The sequence below is a fragment of the Eptatretus burgeri genome, chromosome 12 (genome assembly GCF_056783735.1).
Source record: "Eptatretus burgeri isolate ZD-2024b chromosome 12, Ebu_testis_v1, whole genome shotgun sequence".
Taxonomy (NCBI): domain Eukaryota; kingdom Metazoa; phylum Chordata; class Myxini; order Myxiniformes; family Myxinidae; genus Eptatretus; species Eptatretus burgeri.
The window spans coordinates 93,757,503-93,777,332 of record NC_140972.1 but is presented as its reverse complement, the minus strand read 5'-3'; the positions used below and the strand labels follow the sequence as shown (position 1 = coordinate 93,777,332).

The window sequence follows — 19,830 nt, the reverse complement described above, 5'->3', positions numbered from 1 at the left end:
AGTAAAAAAAAAACTCATCCAACTTCAAAATTATCCGGAAGGCTTGAAGCAGAGAGGAAAATGGCCGCACACCCACTCGGCCTTTTAGAACACGCATATTAGTGTCAGATAAAGGATGAGGTTTGGTACTTAATCAAAGTTTCCTCAAATCATTCGATGCCCAAGCAAACACACTGGCACTTAACAAACGAGATTACACAAGTGATTAAAAAAAAATAAAAGGAGGGGGGGGCCAAAATGGAGGAAACTAATGAAGGAGGACTTCAACACCTACTGACCTGTTATATTCACAGAGCGTTCTTGACAATACCAGTCCCGTGCCCTGAAATGGACAGATACAAACATCATTATAACACGTGACAACATATCAGGCAAGGCAGACGTTATGCAAGAGCAGGGCAATTGGGGGTGGGGGGGGGCGGCAAATTGCGCAAAGGGTGTCTCACGAGAAGTGCAGCGATTGCTCAGGACAGAAACCAAACAGCCGAGCCCATTAATCATTCCAGGGATCGACAACGATATGTAAAGGAGGGAAACATCCAAAGAATTTACGAAAAAGGCACGTTAATCACGCTTGGACAACACAACCACGGCCATGAGCCATGATGCACGCAGACTATTCTAGATCACTTCATAATTTTCGGGTGAAACCATGGGTCTGTACAGTCCGGGTGAAGCGAAAGCGACACGGCTTCAAATTAAAACTCCACCATCGTCGCAATAACGTGTGATGCATTGTGGTCACAAAAGAACTGGCGGTTATCGACACCAAATAAATTGGATATGATGGTTCTTTGAAGGAAGGAGGATATCGTGGCTGTTTCTGTTCACAACCCCCCATCTGTTCAACAATCACAACTAGAATGGCACTCAGTGGAGCGCATACCTCCGCCGGGATGAACAGTTTACGTATTGTATCCCATTTTGGATATATTATAACGGAATTTCAAATAAGTCACCGGACTTGATTACAGACGGGACTTGTTGAGGCCGGTACCTTCAACCAAATGGGGCTTGCCAAGGTCCACACGTACGTACATACAAACGGGCTTGCCAAGACCCAAACACATAAACGGGCTTGTTCAAGCCCATACCCACAAACAAATGGGCTTGGTAAGGCAGACAGAGGCAAAAACTTTTAATCAAATTAAAGTCAGAATGGACAAAATAATTTTGCTCAATGAAGGAAATTTCATAACATGTAACAATGAGACTGAAACACTGATGTTATACCGTGGCATGGCAGCACGCGACAAAACACAAATTGCCTACAATTCACGGAAATGCGAAGCAGAGCTCTTTTGCCCTCAAACACTGCCACAACCCACCCACCCCCCTTCATCCCATCCCATCCCACTCAAATCTCCTCTACTTCCAACCACACTTGGTTCAGCAACAACTAAACACACACAAAACTAGAGGGGAGCATTCGGGAGAGTGCAAAACCTCCGCCGCCAATACTGCTGGGTCACTCAAGTGAACCTTATATCTTATTCATTAAATATGTCAACAGTGCTGACAGAGTTATAATTCTTTTCTCCAACATTTTTTTTTGGGGGGGGGGGTTGGAAATCACTTAAAACATGTAGAAATGCAAAAAAAAGAAATCGAAATTTTGTTGAAAAAAAGTTGCAAAAATGTTTTTTCTCCAACAAATTTTTTTTTTGAGGGGGGGGTTGGAAATCACTGAAAACATGTAGAAATGCAAAAAAAAAAATTTTTTCTCTTAATTTTTTTTTTGGGCAGGGGGAGGGGACAAAGTCCAAAATCGAATGGCATGATCCTTGGACCATACCTAACCCCCCACCAAGTTTCGTCGAAATCCGTCGAGGAGTTTTAACGTAATACTGTTCACAAACAAACAAACAAACAGAAAGGGGTGAAAACAGTAACCTTAGATCTTAATTAATTAATTAAAATCTATGTAGCAGTATAATTATGAGTAGCAGTAGGATTATGTGAAATGGAAAACATTTATTACCCTCGCCGAAGAAGAGGGTATTACATTTGGGGTCCGCTTGTTTGTTAGTAGCAAAAAGAATAACAATAATAATAACAAGCCGGGAGGTGACATGGCTGCTCGCTCAAGATGGAAAGCTGGCCGACGCGACGAGCCGATATTCATGTACATGCTATCAATCAATTTAGCACAATAAATATGATTATCACAACCCTCATAGTTTGCGCCCAGAAACCCACCTTGTGAAATTTCAGGCATGTTTCCAAAGAGACTCCAACAAATGGCAACCCTGGTAATTCCATTAATCTATTCGCAAAAGATTTTATTTTATTTTATATGATGCTGAAAGACATTCTCCTTGGGCACAAAAAAACAGGTCCCTCGGAGGTCCAGTTTCGGAGGTATTGATTTTTTTTGCACAATCCACAATAAGTGTACGATGTACGATAAAGTATTTTAGCTGTTCCTAAGCAACGGAGGTGTGCATATCAACCATTCATTTTTGTGTACATGCGAGCCACATTGTACACATTTCACCCAAGTTTCATCAAAATCTGCCCCTTTCTCTGAGAGATATTCGCAATCAACAATTTCTGAAATGTTTGACATGTACTCCCAAAACCGATCTCCTCCTACAAATATTTTTTGTTAGGGCTGCAAATTGGCATGAAGGGAGCGAGATAGATTGCGCACAGACCTCGAAGCTTCGATTTATTACTTACAAAATCGAAGACTTCCGTCATCTGTTTGTGTGTGCGTTTGTGTGTTTGTGTGTTTGTGTAGGCACGATAACTCGAGAACAGAAGAAGCTACCAATGTCAAATTACACCACGTGATTCAGGAGGGTGATGGCTCGTGCTGATTATATTTTGAATTGTTGTGGATTGTTTGAGTGGATTGAATTGTAAAGATTGTTGGTGGATGGCCGAATATTACGGTCTTGTGACTTTGATAAAATAATATAAAATAATTGCGTGGAGAAATGGAGATTTTTGCTTCAGTCGACGTTACAATTTTTTATGGTTTGGTACAGAATCATCGGAGAAACTTCTGGTTTGCGTCGCTACCTTCTCAAGAGACAGCTTTTATTGGACAAGGTCAGAGGTCAAGTTGACGATTTCGTAAGTACCAGTCTATGACTGCTTGTTTGTTTGTTTGTTTGTTTGTTTGTAGGCACGATAACTCAAGAACGGAAGAAGCTACCAATGTCAAATTACACCACATGATTCAGGAGGTGTTGGCTCGTGCTGATTAGATTTTGGTCAAAATCGGTCAAAGGTCAAGGTCACAGTGAGGTCAAATATTCGATTTTTGATGGTTTGGTACAGATAACTCGAGAACGGAAGAAGCCACCAATGTCAAATTACACCACGTGATTCAGGAGGGTCGTGGCTCGCGCTGATTAGATTTTGGTCAAAATTGGTCAAAATTGGTCAAAGGTCAAGGTCACAATGAGGTCAAACATCCAAAACATTCGATTTTCGATGGTTTGGTACAGAATCATCGTAAAAACTTCTGGTTTGCGTCGCGACCTTCTCAAGAGACAGCTTTTATTGGACAAGGTCAGAGGTCAAGTTGACGATTTCGTAAGTACCAGTCTGTGACTGCTTGTTTGTTTGTAGGCACGATAACTCAAGAACGGAAGAAGCTACCAATGTCAAGTTACACCACGTGATTCAGGAGGGTGATGGCTGGCGCTGATTAGATTTTGGTCAAAATCAGTCAAAGGTCAAGGTAACAGTGAGGTCAAACATAATTCCGTAAATTAATGTGGAGAAATGGAGTATTTTTGCTTCGCTCGACGTTACGAGGTCGTTTTAACTTCGATTTTAATTTTGTCTTAGGTTTTTGTGATCGCTTCGGACGCTTAAAACTCGGTTGTGGAAATTCTGGTAAAAATCGGATGTTTTGGAGACGTTTTAAGATCGTATAAAAAAATATTTCACTCGACTCGTCACGGGTCGTCCCATGATGCAGTGTGCTCGAGCAGACACGTAGATGACCCACGTAAGGGTTTTGCGTGTGCGCGCTGATGGTGTTTTCGATAAAGATGGTGTTTAAAAGTAATTTTTTTTATCCCAATAAAGGTTATCGTCGCATGCCTGACTCGCTAAGCCGTCAGATTATGTAAAGTATGTTGGTGGATGGCCGAATATTCCGGTTTTGTGACTGATAAATTATATAAAATAATTGCGTGGAGTAATGGAGATTTTTGCTTCGGTCGACGTTACGATTTTTAATGGTTTGGAAGAGAATCATCGCAGAAACTTCTGGTTTGCGTCGCTACCTTCTCCAGAGAGAGCTTTTATTCGACAAGGTCAAAGGGCAAGTTGACAATTTCGTAAGTACCAGTCTATGACTGCTTGTTTGTTTGTTTGTTTGTCGGCACGATTACTCGAGAACGGAAGAAGCTACCAATGTCAAATTACACCACGTGATTCAGGAGGGTGATGGCTAGCGCTGATTAGGTTTTGGTAAAAATCGGTCAAAGGTCAAGGTCACAGTGAGGTCAAACATAATTCCGTAAATTCATGTGGAGAAATGGAGTATTTTTGCTTCGCTCGACGTTACGAGTTCGTTTTAACTTCGATTTTAATTTTGTCTTCAGTGTTTGCGATCGCTTTGGACGCTTAAAACTCGGTTGTCGAAATTCTAGTAAAATCGGATGTTTTGCAGATTGTATAAAAAATATTTCACTCGCCGCATCACAGCTCGTCACGTGGTGCAGCGCGCACAAGCAGAGGCGTCGTTGATCACGTAAAGGTTTTCCGTGTGCGCGCTGATGGTGTTTACGATAAAGATGGTGTTTAAAAGTCATTTTTTTTAATCCCAATAAATGTTATCGTCGCATGCCTGACTCGCTGAGCCGTCGGATTATGTAAAGATTGTTGGTGGATGGCCGAATATTACGGTTTTGTGACTGAAAAAATAATATTGAATAATTGCGTGCAGAAATGGAGATTTTTGCTTTGCTCGACGTGACGAGTTCGTTTTCACTTTGATTTTTATTTTGTCTTCGGTTTTTGCGATCGCTTGAAACTCGGTTGTCGAAATTCTGGTAAAAATCGGATGTTTTGGAGACGTTTTAAGATTGTATAAAAAATATTTCACTCGAAGAATCATGGGTCGTCACGTGATGCAGTGCCCTCGAGCAGACACGTGGTTGAGTCACGTAAAGGTTTGCCGTGTGCGCGCCAACGGTGTTTTCGATAAAGATGGTGTTTAAAAGTCATTTTTTATCCCAATAAAAGTTATCGTCGCATGCCTGACTCGCTAAGCCGTCGGATTATGTAAAAATTGTTGGTGGATGGCCGAATATTACGGTTTTGTGACTTTGATAAAATAATTGCGTGGAGAAATGGAGATTTTTGCTTCGGTCGACGTTACGATTTTTGATGGTTTGGTGCAGAATCATCGTAGAAACTTTTGGTTTGCATCGCTACCTTCTCCAGAGACAGCTTTTATTAGACAAGGTCAGAGGTCAAGTTGACGATTTCGTAAGTACCAGTCTATGACTGCTTGTTTGTTTGTTTGTTTGTTTGTTTATTTGCCTCCAGGCCAAACAGCGCAACCGATCGTCCTGAAATTTTCAGAGATTAATGTCACCGACCCTGCAATGGTCCCGCATTGAAGTTTCATTAAATTTGGTCGACCGAAAAGGTCTGCATAGGCCAATTTTCTAAAATCCTCAAATTTCATCCAATCGACTTGAAATTTGAACAAGAATTGCATATCAGGTCAATGAATTCAACCACATATTACTTTTGAGGTTATCATAGTTTAAAAGGTCAATATAGGCCGTAAGGTCAACCCAAATTTGACAAATTTTAAAATCATTTCTAAAATTGTAAATTCTCATCCGATTGACTTGAAATTTGAAGACCATTTGCATATTATGTCACTGAATTCAACCACCTATTAATATTGAGATCAACATAGGCCAAAACATCAAAGGCCAAATTTCTAAAACGGTCAATTTTCATCCGATTGACTTGAAATTTAAACAGGATTTTCATATCAGCTCGCTGAATGCAACCAATTATTTTTGAGGTCAACACATGCCAAAAGGTCAACATAGGCCAAAGGTCAACAACTTGGTGTCATTTTCTAAAATCCTCAATGTTAATCCGATTGACTTGAAATTTGAACAGGATTTGCATTTCAGGTCAATTAATTCAATCACCAATTAATTTTAAGGTCAAAAAGTCAACACAGGTCTGATTTCTAAAATTTATAGGGTCAAAAACTATTACATATATCTTCTTCTTCTTCTTTCGGCTACTCCCGTGAGGGGTCGCCACAGCGGATCATCCGCATAATGATTTGGCACAGGTTTTACGCCGGATGCCCTTCCTGACGCAACCTTGATCGCCTCTTACGACACAGGGATATGGTACACCTATTCGAACCGGGGCATACACCGGGCCCAGTACACTGCTGCTCACTTCGCCAACCTCGGAAGGATGACAGGCTGAGTGATCCTCCTGGCGTGTATTAATTCAAGCGGCCAACGAGGATTGAACTCAGGAATCTTTTGGATCCCAAGCCGCTACCCTAACCACTACGCCAACAGCAGGCAATATATATATATATATATATATATATATATATATATATATATATATATATATATATATATATATATATATATATATATATATATATATATATATAGTTACGGATTTGGAAGCCTTTTGCACACAGTCAGCAGCCCGCGCAGTTCAGTAATTTCGGTAAGTACGTGTTTATAGTTAGGGTCCCATCCCTTACGTCTACTGGGAATTTCATGTGTGCGCTGCGGGTTTATTTTTTAGTCAGGGTTTTTTACAACATCAACAACAACAACAACAACAGCGGCACCGTTGCCTCGTTCCACCGACGCCATTACGCACGTGTCTCTGGCTGTGGACGTGGGTGGGACCCCTCTCTCCAGAGAAGACTACACCCACGAGGGCAAGGGCGCACCCTCCGTCCAATCAGGAGGCTCATTTCCTCAGCTCCGACTCCGCCTCAGAAAGGTGGGAGTTGCCTGCCTACCGTCGGCCTGTCCAATGAGGGATGGACAGCGAATCGCACGACGCAACCGTCCAATCAGGAGGTGAGTGGCTAGGGAAGAAATTCTCCCACCTCAGGAGAGGCATAGTGATCGGCACGTACTGTCTGGCTGTCTCGGTCTGTCTCGCCTGGTGTCATCTGATCCGTGAAAGCTTTTCGGCCTTGATCACCTGTTGCCTCGTCGTCTCTCGCCTCGTCCGCCTTCGTGCTGGCTGGCGTCCGTCGCTCTATCCCTCGTCCCTGGTATTGCGTTGAGGCTATGGGTTTGAGTCCTGCCACCGGACAAGCTCGACTGGACTGCACGAGGCAGATAGGTGCAAGTGCAAGCTCTTGCCTTGAGCTCGCCTTCCCTCCCGAGCTGAAGGGCCACCATTTCTTTTGGGTGTGAGCATGTGTGTCTGTGGGCCCAGGTCGATAAGTAGCAATTGTTTAAGTGCCTTGTACATTACTTACATTCCTTCTTGATCGTCGGTTTAACTCTGCTCTTTTTGTGCTCCCCTGCCCCATTATAAATAAACCCCGATTGTTCAATGTACCAGCTCATTGCTGTGCTTTCTATTATTGACCCAGCACGGTTTGTGCTTGAGAACCAGTAAGCCGATTGGGCTGTAAGTTGTCGTTTGGACTGATGGACTTTGGTAATTACACTCGGTTACACAGGACCGAGGTCGCTAGAGTGACCCGGTTCGACAGAGTCTGTTGAGGGTGTGACTTCCCCGGTAATTTGACGACGTGGGTACTTAGGTATATTCAAATTTGGCTATTGACCCTACCCCACGCCGTCAGAGAATTGGCGAGCACGGTCCTCAAGTGACCCGTGACCTTCGGAATTGTCCGAAGGTTACGACCTGCAATTCCGGGTGTTCGATGGGAGACGGCTCGACTGCTCCACCTGGCGGCCGTTCCTCACCACAATATCATATCTCAAAAAGTTGTGGACGAGTTATAACAAAACAAGGTGGATGAATTGGTTAGGTGAGAACAAGCGGATTAAATTTTGGTACAGATGCAGCACATCAGTGGTATGCAGAACGTGAACTGTTCAACCTGGCAGAAGTATGCGCTCTACCGAGTGCCGTTCTGCTAAGTATCGCTCCACGAGTGATTTTTACCATCGCCGAAGGACGGTATTGCATTTGTGTCTGTCGATCTGTCCACACAGAACCTTCGTGTTTTTCTCCGCAACCGCTCGTAGGATTGAGACAAAATTTTCACCAGAGGAGCGACTACTCAAGTGGAATGTTTTAATGATAATTATGATGTCAGAAGTCACATGGTGTGGCAGCCACATTGGAAAAACAGAAAAACTAGGGACTTCTGTATCTCTGAAACCACACCAAGGAAAGAAATAGAAACTTGGCACACAGCAAGTACTCCTCATGCTGAATAATTCCAAATTTTTTTTGACGATGTCATTGGTGCCTTCATTATGACATCACAATTGCACATGTAGAATGCCACATCTGATCGGTATGAAATTTTTTGAGGGTCATAAAATGGTCCACAAATTTTTTTTTTTTAATGACATCGGTCACGTGATTCAGCAGCCATGTTGGTGTAATTTTTTTTTTTTAAACATTCAAAAATCTTCTTCTCCGAAATGGATGAACAGATCGAGGCGAAACTTTACACATATGACCGCCCATTCAAGAGGAACAAAAGGTTCATATATATATATATATATATATATATATATATATATATATATATATATATATATATATATACACACATATACATATACACATACACATATACACATATACACATACACATATATATATATATATATATATATATATATATATATATATATATATATATATATATATATATATAAAAAGACATCATATGGCACATGGTTTGGCAGCCATATTGGATTGAAGAAAATATGAAATAGTTTTTTTGGAACCGCTTATGATCTGGGGGTTTTTTTCTTTTTATAGGCTCACTTGGCTGTGCCTGGATAGGTTTGGGGGTAGAGGAGCAGCAGTTAAAATGTGAATCCTATCCAGGTCCCTCCTGATGATTTCATCTTTGCTTTTTGCTTCTTCGGGTTCCTTCCGATTACTCCAATGCAGGACTGACTGTTCCTATTTGGTATTCCCCTTGATTTGAATTTATTTTAATCCCATTCTCAAATCAATGATAATAAAACAATAATAATAAAAAACGTCATGGGTCAGGTGTCCAATCAAAGCGGAACATCTTGGTACCCGGTCATCACTGCCAGTTCTAATTATGTCTCTTATTAATTACGTAGCAACCAGTACACAAATTCCACCCAAAACCACACAAAACAAGTCCTGGCGAGGGTCTGCAAATCCCTGATTGCTCTTTTTCTAGTTAAAATATTGAATACAAGAATGCCTGTGGAATCCAATAGTGTAACATTAGGCACTGATAGTTCCATTGTGACGTCATTCCACATCGTGCATGTCGGCTGTCCACCACTGCGGAAAAGGGTCAGAGGCAAGACCTAATTCCTCAAGTTCAAAATAGTTTGACACAGATGAGGAAGTTGTTGTTTTGGATGCACCTTACGGCTGCTGTTTTTCATTATTTCTGGAAGTGCGGCTCTGCTGCTGATGCACTGCCCATTACCAGTAAACTGGTACCCATTTTGCAGACCTGGAAAGGATGACTATCTGAGTCAACCCACCTGACCCAAAGATCTCAAGCCAAGCGACCTAAACTGTAAAACCAAAACCAGGCTTAGATTTCGAAGTCATCACAGTGCCTTAAACAACAATACACCAATGATCATTTTTGTACATTCTTTTGTTGCTTAAGGAAAGCATCTCCTTCAAAATGGCAGTCTACGAGCGAACGGCCCGGAAGTCGTGACGTCACGAAAAACTATCAATACTGCAGTCAGGGAACATAAACTCACATTCAGAGCCATTTCATCATCCAGAATGGATAGCTTCACGATGTAAGGATTCGCTGACTGATGGGTTTGAGAGGGGAGGGGGGGGTGGGAGAAATAAAACATTGAGGAAGAATGAACAAATCAATAATTAATTCAAATTGAAGATAAATTCTACCTCACAGAAACCTGCGACACCAAACAACAATGCATTCCCTTGGAGCTAAATGCCCAATAAAACAGATTTTAAAAATCCAAACGACACGACACTTGGTTGCCAATCTTGTCAAATCGAGCTCTAAGATTAACAGGCTTCAGCTGCACCTTGCTCCAAGTAGAATGTCCTCCTTGATGTCCCATTCACATGTACTCATCAGTATTTGTTCTGAACGATATTAAAAAAGAAATTTAATGACTTCAAGGAGAAAGAAATACGTGGACTCTAAAGATTTGGTCATTGGAGAACCTTGCGCAGCAATTTCTTGCAACATTGTTTTTGGGACCTGCCAGCATTCCCAAAAGGCCAAAGGCAAGCTGTATGAGGGATACAACTACCATTGAATGGGCAAGCTGCATGAAGGGTAAATACGTTGTGCAAGGAGAAGCACACCCACAGAAAGTCTCCAAGTGTTTTTGTTTTCCACTGGTAAACCCAACTCTTGTAAATTTGTATCCTATTATGCACAGCACACACAAACTTGACTTGCACATCATTTCCTTGACCTTATGAGTGTTTCAGCCATGTGATGAACGATAGTGCGAATCAGGCTTTGTGTTTATCAATTTACCACACCATGGACATGCCAAGTCAACCTCAAAAATTATTTACTGCGTGCTTTGTATTTGTAGCATTCAAACTTGTACATTTGTGTACCATTTATTTTACATGTAGTGTAAAAATAAACTACAATTTGGCCCCGACACCCCTGTCATCAGAATAATTTTGTAAACTTCTGAATCAAAAGAGAATTCCTGAAAAGTTTGGGAATGCAACAACAGATAAGATGTCACAATGGTCCGATTCTCAGCTCTCTAGTGATACTTTAACAAAGTGCGAGTCAAAGTACACCATAAACACACCTCATACTTGCGGTAGTTCACCAGCAACGCCAGCAACACGACAGCATCATAACCGAGGTGTTGTTGGATTTGAGGGGTTGACAAAATCTGAGGATTCCAAACACATGCAGTATGCAACTTATACAGGTGCCCTACATCTTCAGAGGCTCACCTGCCATCTCCAATGTTGACTCAATCATCAGAGGTTTGGATTAAACCTCAAGTATTTCAAATCATTTGGCTTCCCCATTAAATAAAACAAAGCAATTGTCCCAATGAGATAGCTCGTTAAATCTGAAATAAATAGCGCTGTCCCCCGTAGAGTAAAATGGCTAAACTACACAACCACCACCCCCAACCACAATCACAACGTAATCCTACTCTCCATGCATACAACCCCTCATCCAGCTTATATTTTCCAACAAATATCAGTTCTGATGCACCCCCCCCAAAAAAAACATCACAAACTCCAACTACACACACCCTCCCCAACCCCCACAACTATATGTAAATAGACAGCCATGGGTCTTTCAAATTCTTCAAACAAACTACAATCACTTCTCTGAAAGTAGCACAGCGAATGCGAGTTCTTACCTGTATGATGGCTTCAAAAATGCTGTTAATCATTATGTATTCCAGAATGGTGTTTTGACTTATATTGCCCGTCACCTGTGAAGAATGAAAAAAGGGAGGGGGAGAGGTTGCAAAGATGAGCAAAAATACATACATACAACCACCACGGTTCAAAATCTTCAGGATCTCAGCACAGGCTTGAAATTGTAAAGGCACAGCAAATGTGCAAAAGCAATGGAAGAATTGCTCTTGGAAAGGTGAAGCAGAGAGTGAACTGAAAGGTTAGAGGTAAAATGATGACAAATTCACGATGAGGTTCAAGGACAATGGACAAATGTTCGCTGCGTGCGAACAAGCATTCCTCTCTGTTCATTAACCGAGGAGCGCCACATCCCTCCAGCGGGGTCACCGGGGTGCCGTTCCACTCTCACAGGGTCTTCGGGATATTAATTACAACATGTTATCAATTCGGTCATATTGCTCTCTGTCGTGTGGAACAGAGAGGAGTTGAGAGAGATGAAAAAAGGATCGTTGCAGAGCATGTTACTGCGAACCATAAATCCAAATTTAGATTCGAGCAAGAACGCTGTCCAGGTCTCTCCGGTCGGCGAGCACTTGGGAACATCTCTCCAGTCACTGTGCAAACGTTTTTACCCCGAGCACGTGAAGCAAAAAGCGGGGTTAAGCAATCGGGTCATGTCTGTCCAACAATCTTTCTACAATTGTCCGTTTATGATTGAGGAACAACTCGCTTTCAATTGCATGTTATATTTTGGACATTAATTGGAAAACAACCCTATAGTTTAGCATTTGGTTGTCTTTGAATTCATCCTGATTGCACGTGCACAGAGAGGAGTGAGATAATATTTTATCTCTGTCTGGCTGCCTGGCAATCAAAAATGGAAAATCATCCCAAAGAGGAAATTTTGTTTTGAAGCACCTTATAAAGGACACAAACAACAGGCACAAATGAACAATGCAACGTGTTTGATTGGATGATGTAAAAGACACCGATTCAACGGTGGTAAACTTTCAGAATATATATTTTTTTTACGACCTTTAATTTAAATAAAATAAAGATTGTAAAGTATTGTTACGAATCTAAACTGCCAGCGTGCGAGTGACCGCGTTAACTAATAACGGCCGCTCGCCCACGAACGAACAATTCAGTCGTGACTTTTGGGAACAACGCCAGAAACCAGTCATGGGTGGGTTTTTAATCCCACCACGGCCCACTCAGTAGTCTACCCGCGCGAAATAGGGTCAATTGCGAATATCGATATACCTAAGTACCCGCGAGGGTAACCTACCAAGGGACCGTACCTCGGCGAAGGCCTGCTTGGACACGAACCGCTTTAGCGGTCCATTCCGTTCTGGGATAACCGAGCGGGTATTATCGCCAGACTTTGCCGGACCCAATTCCATTTAAAGGTTATTTAAAAACCAACTAATATTCCGCAATACAAGATGGCATTTCAATGGGGGAAAATGACGTGACGAACGGGTAACATTCACACAAGCACATTTATTATTTCTACACACATATACCAGAAGCAATGAAAAACACTTATACAGTCAACAAAAGCAAAACACGCATGCAGTTGTTTTATGAAGACTGCGGGACGGGGACAAAGACATGGGCAAGGCGAAGCACTACTACCGTCTAATGTTACTATTCAATGTACAGTCACTTACAGTTTTTACTTACAAGACACGGCGCCACAACATGCATTCGAAAGCAAAACCCCAGGAGAGAGACCACCCCCATAGACAAGGCAGTCAGACTGGGCCCGTGGGCCTTTATAACGTGGAGCCGTGTAGACCGCAGAGGCTCCGCGAGGCCGTGCAGGTTACCTTCCTTGCTGGGCGACCCACGACACTCCTTCCCAACAGCAGCTAGCGTAACCGCGGTCAGGCTCAGGCCTGGTGGTACGGGCCGCGGCAGGCAACGCCTGAGAGTAACGAACGGGCCTTCGCTCTTTTTGAGTTGATGCTCTCTTTAAGAGCCCGTCCGTCCCTCGCGCTGCTCGGACTGTCCTGAAGCCCGATCACCTCGGACCTTTCGGAGCTGGTTGGCGAGTTCTCTCCGGCTCGTACACGAGCGCGCAGGCCTGCGCGGCACAGCAGGCGGGGCTGCGCTCCCAGCTCGCGTCTCCTCCTGGTGTCCGAACCTCTCCACCGACTGAAGGCTCCAAGCGCCAGGCTCCAGACTTCCGCGCAGCTCCTCGACCTCTCCAGACCCGACTCGTTGAACTGGCACTCTGCGCGGCCTTTTATAGGGCTGGTGAGACGAGATCTGATCTCCGCCCTCTCACCTCTGACCACTGCTCGGAAAGCGGACGTTGTAGAAATCACCGGCCCTCTGGATCCGATTCTCCGAGAGCGAACCGACGTGTTTGAAATCATCACCATTCGACCCCAACAGGCCCCACCCCTTTCTCTCCTGTGATCCGTTTTCCGAGGCGAAGCTTCCACACAGAGCGGACGTGGTAGAAATCACCAGACTTGCGCTCAATGAGCGAACCCCCGCGTGTGCCTGCAGTGATCCTGTTGGCTGGGAACTCGCCGGGGCTGGCGCAAAGATGGCGGCGTTTGCTGGCGGAGTGGTGAGGATGGCGTGGTTGTTGAGGCAGGGGTGGTTGTGGTTGTTGTGAAGCGGTTGATGAGTGATGTTGGAGGTTGGTCCAAAACAACGATAGTAAAGAAAAACACTCTCTCAAAGATCACAGCCCTGTGACACGAATAATTGCCATTAAACAACGGTGGGGAAATCTAACTGAACACGGACTTATCGGCATAACGAACGACCTTCATGGTGTTCTGCGAATTTCCACAGCCGTCACACTACCCACTCCCCTTTTTACAGACTCGTCCCGAGTCGTCGAATTTTCATGTGCCATCATGTGCAAGTTTCCCCGAGTACGTTTTATCTTCGGATCCCTGAGTGCGACATTTAGTGCATTCGTGTCCCAAAAATGAATAACCTACGGGCTGAGTAACTAACTAAACAAACCCACTCATACAGACGACTTAAATAAATTGCCGGCGCAATGACAAACATGCAGGGGGTGCAACTCATGTACAATTTTAACTTAACTTAAACCTTTTACATTGTACACTACACCATGGCCCAGGATCGAAGGACTCAGTGGGGAAAAAGAAAAGCAGGGAGCCAGGCTACCCACATGCAGTCTCTGGCTCATGAAACAATTGCAGGTGACAGGGAACATGGCCGGCTGCTCAAGCGCAGTCCTAGGCCTCCCCCTTCGAAATGAGCGCAGTGAACACAAGCGGTGCACGGGCCGCCAATGCAGTCCCATGTGCGGCTGCCTTCAGGGCAGTCCCTGCAGAACACGTGATGAGCTGACTCATGCAACAAAACGGTGCACGGGCTGCCAATGCAGTCCCGTGATGCGGCTGCCTACAGGGCAGTCCCTGCAGCACGCGCGATGATCTGACACAAGCAATGAATGGATGGATGGATGGATGGATGGATGGATGGAACACACGGTGCACGCCTGCCAATGCATTTCCATGATGCGGCTGCCTTCAGGGCAGTCCCTGCAGAACACGTGATGAGCTGACTCATGCAACAAAACGGTGCACGGGCTGCCAATGCAGTCCCGTGATGCGGTTGCCTACAGGGCAGTCCCTGCAGCACGCGCGATGATCTGACTCAAGCAAACACAAGCAATGAATGGATGGATGGATGGATGGATGGAACACACGGTGCACGGGCTGCCAATGCATTCCCGTGATGCGGCTGCCTACAGGGCAGTCCCTGCAGAACGCACGATAATCCTGGCGCACATGGGAATGAACAGAAATGGGGCAAACGAACAAAAGGGGTAGCAGGCATGGGGCCAAGGCAAAGGCAAGCAGGCAAGGCATGGCAAGGCGAGACAAGGCCGTTGTAGGAAAACGGGCCGGTGGTGAAGCTGACCAGCACAGGCCTTGCAGCGAAACAGCCGGCAGATGATCCGACCGGCACAGGCCTTGCAGTAAAACAGCCGGCAGATAATCTGACCGGCACATGCCATGCAGAAAAACAGCGGGCAGGTGATCCGACCGGCACAGGCCTTGCAGTAAAAACAGGCCGGCAGATGAAGCTGGCCTTGTAGTGGTTCGTGGAGGGAGTGCGGTGGTGCTGGCCACTCGGAAGGTGGGCTCAGACCTAACGTACTGTCTCCCTCCCAACCTATCGGCTTTGCCTGTCTCTGTCCATACCCACTCCCTTAGCTTGCAAACAAAAATTTAGCCCCAACTTTTTTTTGTTTTATTTTATTCTTTTTTTATTGCCCCTACTATAAATTTGTCTCCCTAACCCCCTTTATCGTCTCTGTCCAGCTAACCTATTGTCATCCAGCCTACTCCCAACCCCAACCTTCCCTTCCTGGAGGGGAATAAGGGAGAGCTAGCGTCCTGTGTCGAGGCTCAATTCAAGCCTCAGAACGGCCTCCTCAGATCTCAGTGATCTACCAACCCAAGGTGAGTCCAGCGGCCCACAACAAGAGCAAAGGGATGGATGGCGCGGAGGGGTACACTTCCTATCTACCCTAATATTTATTACTCCTAAACTACCCCGGAGCTTTCCAAAAGCGCCTCTCGCTTAATCTATCAGTTCTAACAACCAAGATTCCCGTCGCCTGTGTTGGTGTCCTCATAAATTTGGGCCATGCCCTCCAATTTTTGCCTCGTGCCCTTGCACGGTCTCATGGCTGGGACGCGTGGCTCCCTTGGCAGTAACTACCCTCTGCCGATTCTCCAACGATGGCACCCCCGGGCACTACAACTGTCTCCGAGCCTACCAGCTCCCTAAACACTGGGGAGTGTCCTCCCTGGCGACTCCCCCTCGACGCTGACGTGGCAGGCTGGCACCCCGGGCCCCTTCCCTGGGTGCCCGTGCCCAATGCACTGCCCATGTGGCCAATGGCGCCCCGGGCACCGCATCATGCGGGCCCACCCATGCCCACTATGCTATCCCGGTCCCCACTGGACCCTTGGCCTACCGTGGCCGACGAGCCCAGTGCCCGGGGTTTCCACTAAACAATACTCACCGTTCGCAGCCACGCTCCCAGCCCGTCAACAGGGCTCCTGCACCCCTCCAAACGGGTTTCGAGCCTACGTTCCCACCAACAGCAAAACCACCTCCATTTTGTAAATTCAACTAACCAACTAACTCACTTTACACTGACCCCAGGGTCCCTTGGGTGGGAGTCACTCCCCCCCCCCCAATCACTCATCGCACTATGCATTCCACATTCACTCCATACCCACAGGCTCGCTGGCCTCACTCACTCAACATGTTTCCATTCACTGCACCACTCTTCATCGCTGATCACTGCCATTCTTCTGACTGCATCCCCTAACTACCTCGTGCTCCCTCATAATCCCTTAAACTAGCAGCACATTCCTTTAATGTACGTAGCTAAGCTACGTCCCCACTACACATCTCTGTCCTCAAATAATCCCATACTCCATCTCCCATCCCAAATCTCAACTAAAATCCCTCTAACTAATCCATTCCACTGGCCCCATGAAGCCGGTTGAGCTAAGCAAACCCATCCCCCTAACTAGTTCCATTCCTGTGCCCGAACAGGGGGGTCTTCCACCCCTTGCCCGGGAATCCTGTTCACCCGAAGCGAGTCTTGCATTTTTTTTTATGTGCGTTCACCAGCGTGGCAGCTCGCAACCTGCGCTTTCTCTGTAACGTCATGGCAGCTATTAACGCACCCTGTCCCTCTTGGATGGTACCATCAGACAGGAATTTTCCTTCTGCCGGATTCCAACCATGCGTGCAGCCATGACGTCACCCTGCTCATTTAAAGCAAACCTCGCATTTCAAGGGTTCCCCACACGAACACATGTTCTCTACTCGTCGGAGCTCTACAAACACGCTCGCGTGGAGACTCGTCCGGTCTAAATTCATCTCCAGTCTACCTTCTGTCCATCTACGGGATCAGCTAATCCACCGCGAGCGTTTACAGACCAGGCTTCACTCCCGCAGGCGCGCACGCGGTGGCCTCGAGCGAAGCACAGCACGGACCCCGCGCGCACTGCCGTGCAAACCCAGTACGGTCCTCAAAATAGCTACGGCCGCTACTCGGCATTTGTCCACCATCAGGCTCCGTCTCCGTTGCACTCTCGCGCACAAACTCCCACGTGCCACGATGCTCACACACCTCTCCATGACACTCGGGCACGCGGTTGCGTGTTCCCGCATGCCGACCGTCATCTCCCTCACATACAGCGACCTCACACACCCTGTCCCTCTCCCACACGGCCGTTCACTCACACATGCCCTTTCACTCGCACACATCGAAACCAAACACGCTGTTTCCCTCGCACATGCTGTTCCTTCCACACACGGCGTGCTGGAAGGCACGCATTTCGGCACACTCGCTACCAGGCACACCATATTACTCATGTGCGCCATTTCACTCGCACACGCTGTCTCTTCATCCACACACGGTGTGCTGGGAGGCACGCACTTCAGCTCACTCGCAACCTCGCACACCATTTTACTCACACGCGGTTTCTTTCACACACGCATCCTTTCACCCACGCCATGCGCGCGTTTCAGCACACATTTCGCCACGCTCGTGAACACACATTTTGAGACAATCACGCTGGGATTCGCTCCACCACAAGGGGTCCCGAGGTCTCCAAACCCCCCAAGCTCCGTGTGCACCCGTCTACAGCACTCGCCCCCTCTACCTCGCAAAGCTCGACCGGACCCACCTGGTCGAGATCAGCTTCAAGGGAGCATAGCGTCTCCCTCAGTTCATGAGGGAGGCTATCCGGCTGCTTGCACCGGGTCACGACACATTCCACAAGCTCCCCTCATTGTACTCCACTACCTCCATGTGTGTATGCTCGTCTTTCACCCGTCCTTATCGTGTAGTCTCTCCTCTACAGTTTCTATCTCCCGCGTCTGTTATTCCTTTTATCTCGTCCATTATCTCTGTCGTCTTTACGTGTTCGTTTTATACGTTTCAGTCACCCCACTTAATTTTTCCCTCTCGGTCACCGTTACTTTCTCCGTCACGACTCTCGCCCAACGCGTCTCCCGAATTAATTTGTCCTCCACCGCGGGGCCAACAGTCCACACTCCCCCTCAGCTCGCTCGCTCCAGCATGTGGCGCCGCCATTTTGCCCGCCTGCAGGCATCGACCCACGCTCTGCATCTCACCCCGCATTTATTTCATTTCGTTTGTCATATTCGCATTCATTCTGTTATTCATCCTGCACGCATTTGTTTTTATTTCATTTGTGTTTGTTTTCATTTCTCTCATTTCTTGCAGCATCCGTGCAAACATTTCCCCCACTTGGCCGATCTCGGCCGACCCCGGATCACCTCGGTTTCGCTGGGGTCCGGGAAGGGATTTTGACGGAGGAGGGGAGGGGTGTCAAAAACCGCGGCCGCCGCCGCTGCGCCCATTTCGGGTTCTGGGTTTGGTTGTGGGGGATGTTCAACCTGCATATCAATGTCCTGCACGGGGATCTCATCCTGGGCCATGGATTCTAACATTTCTAAATCCACACCGAGTCCCTCCTGCTCCCGTTTGCCTTGAAACGCCATCTTGCTTCCCGGAACAATTTAAAAAGCTCGAAATTTAATGGAACAGGAGGGTCGCCTCGCACACCCTTGATCCGGTTCCGTTAATTTGGTTGGAGGCGGTATGGATTTGAATCCCACACTCCTGAACACCAGTGTTACGAATCTACACCGCCCCAGCGTGCGAGTGACCGCGTTAACTAATAACGGCCGCTCGCCCACCGAACGGACAATTCAGTCGTGACTTTCTGGAACAACGCCAGAAACCAGTCACGGGTGGGTTTTTAATCCCACCACGGCCCAGTCCGTATTCTACCCGCACGAAAGAGGGTCAATCGCCGAATATCGATATACCTAAGTACCCGCGCAGGTAACCTACCGAGGGACCGTACCTCGGCGAAGGCCTGCTTGGACACGAACCGCTTAAGCGGTCCGTTCCGTTCTGGGATAACCGAGCGGGTATTATCGCCAGACCCGATTGATTCTATTTAAAAACCAACTAATATTCCGCAATACAAGATGGCATTTCAATGGGGGGAAAAAATGATGTGACGACTGGGTAACATTCACACAAGCACATTTATTATTTCTACACACATATACCAGAAGCAATGAAAAACACTTGTACAGTCAACAAAAGCAAAACACGCATGCAGTTGTTTTATGAATACTGCAGGACGGGGACAAAGACATGGGCAAGGCGAAGCACTACTACCGTCTATTGTTACTATTCAATGTGCAGTCACTTACACGGTT

The 19,830-nt window shown here is 46.1% G+C and overlaps 1 protein-coding gene across 2 annotated transcripts in view; it reads right to left on the bottom strand.

The window, feature by feature from the left end:
• The window catches only part of ARMH3 (armadillo like helical domain containing 3), an 82,430-nt gene that overhangs the window by 36,963 nt on the left and 25,637 nt on the right, over positions 1–19,830 (bottom strand). For both annotated transcript variants that reach the window (XM_085848914.1, XM_085848913.1), the window contains 4 exons: positions 11,538–11,612; positions 10,965–11,051; positions 9,909–9,965; positions 279–322 (listed from right to left, as the gene is read on the bottom strand). In XM_085848914.1, coding sequence (XP_085705040.1) covers positions 279–322; positions 9,909–9,965; positions 10,965–11,051; positions 11,538–11,612 — 263 coding nt within the window. The remainder of the gene's footprint in view (positions 1–278; positions 323–9,908; positions 9,966–10,964; positions 11,052–11,537; positions 11,613–19,830) is intronic.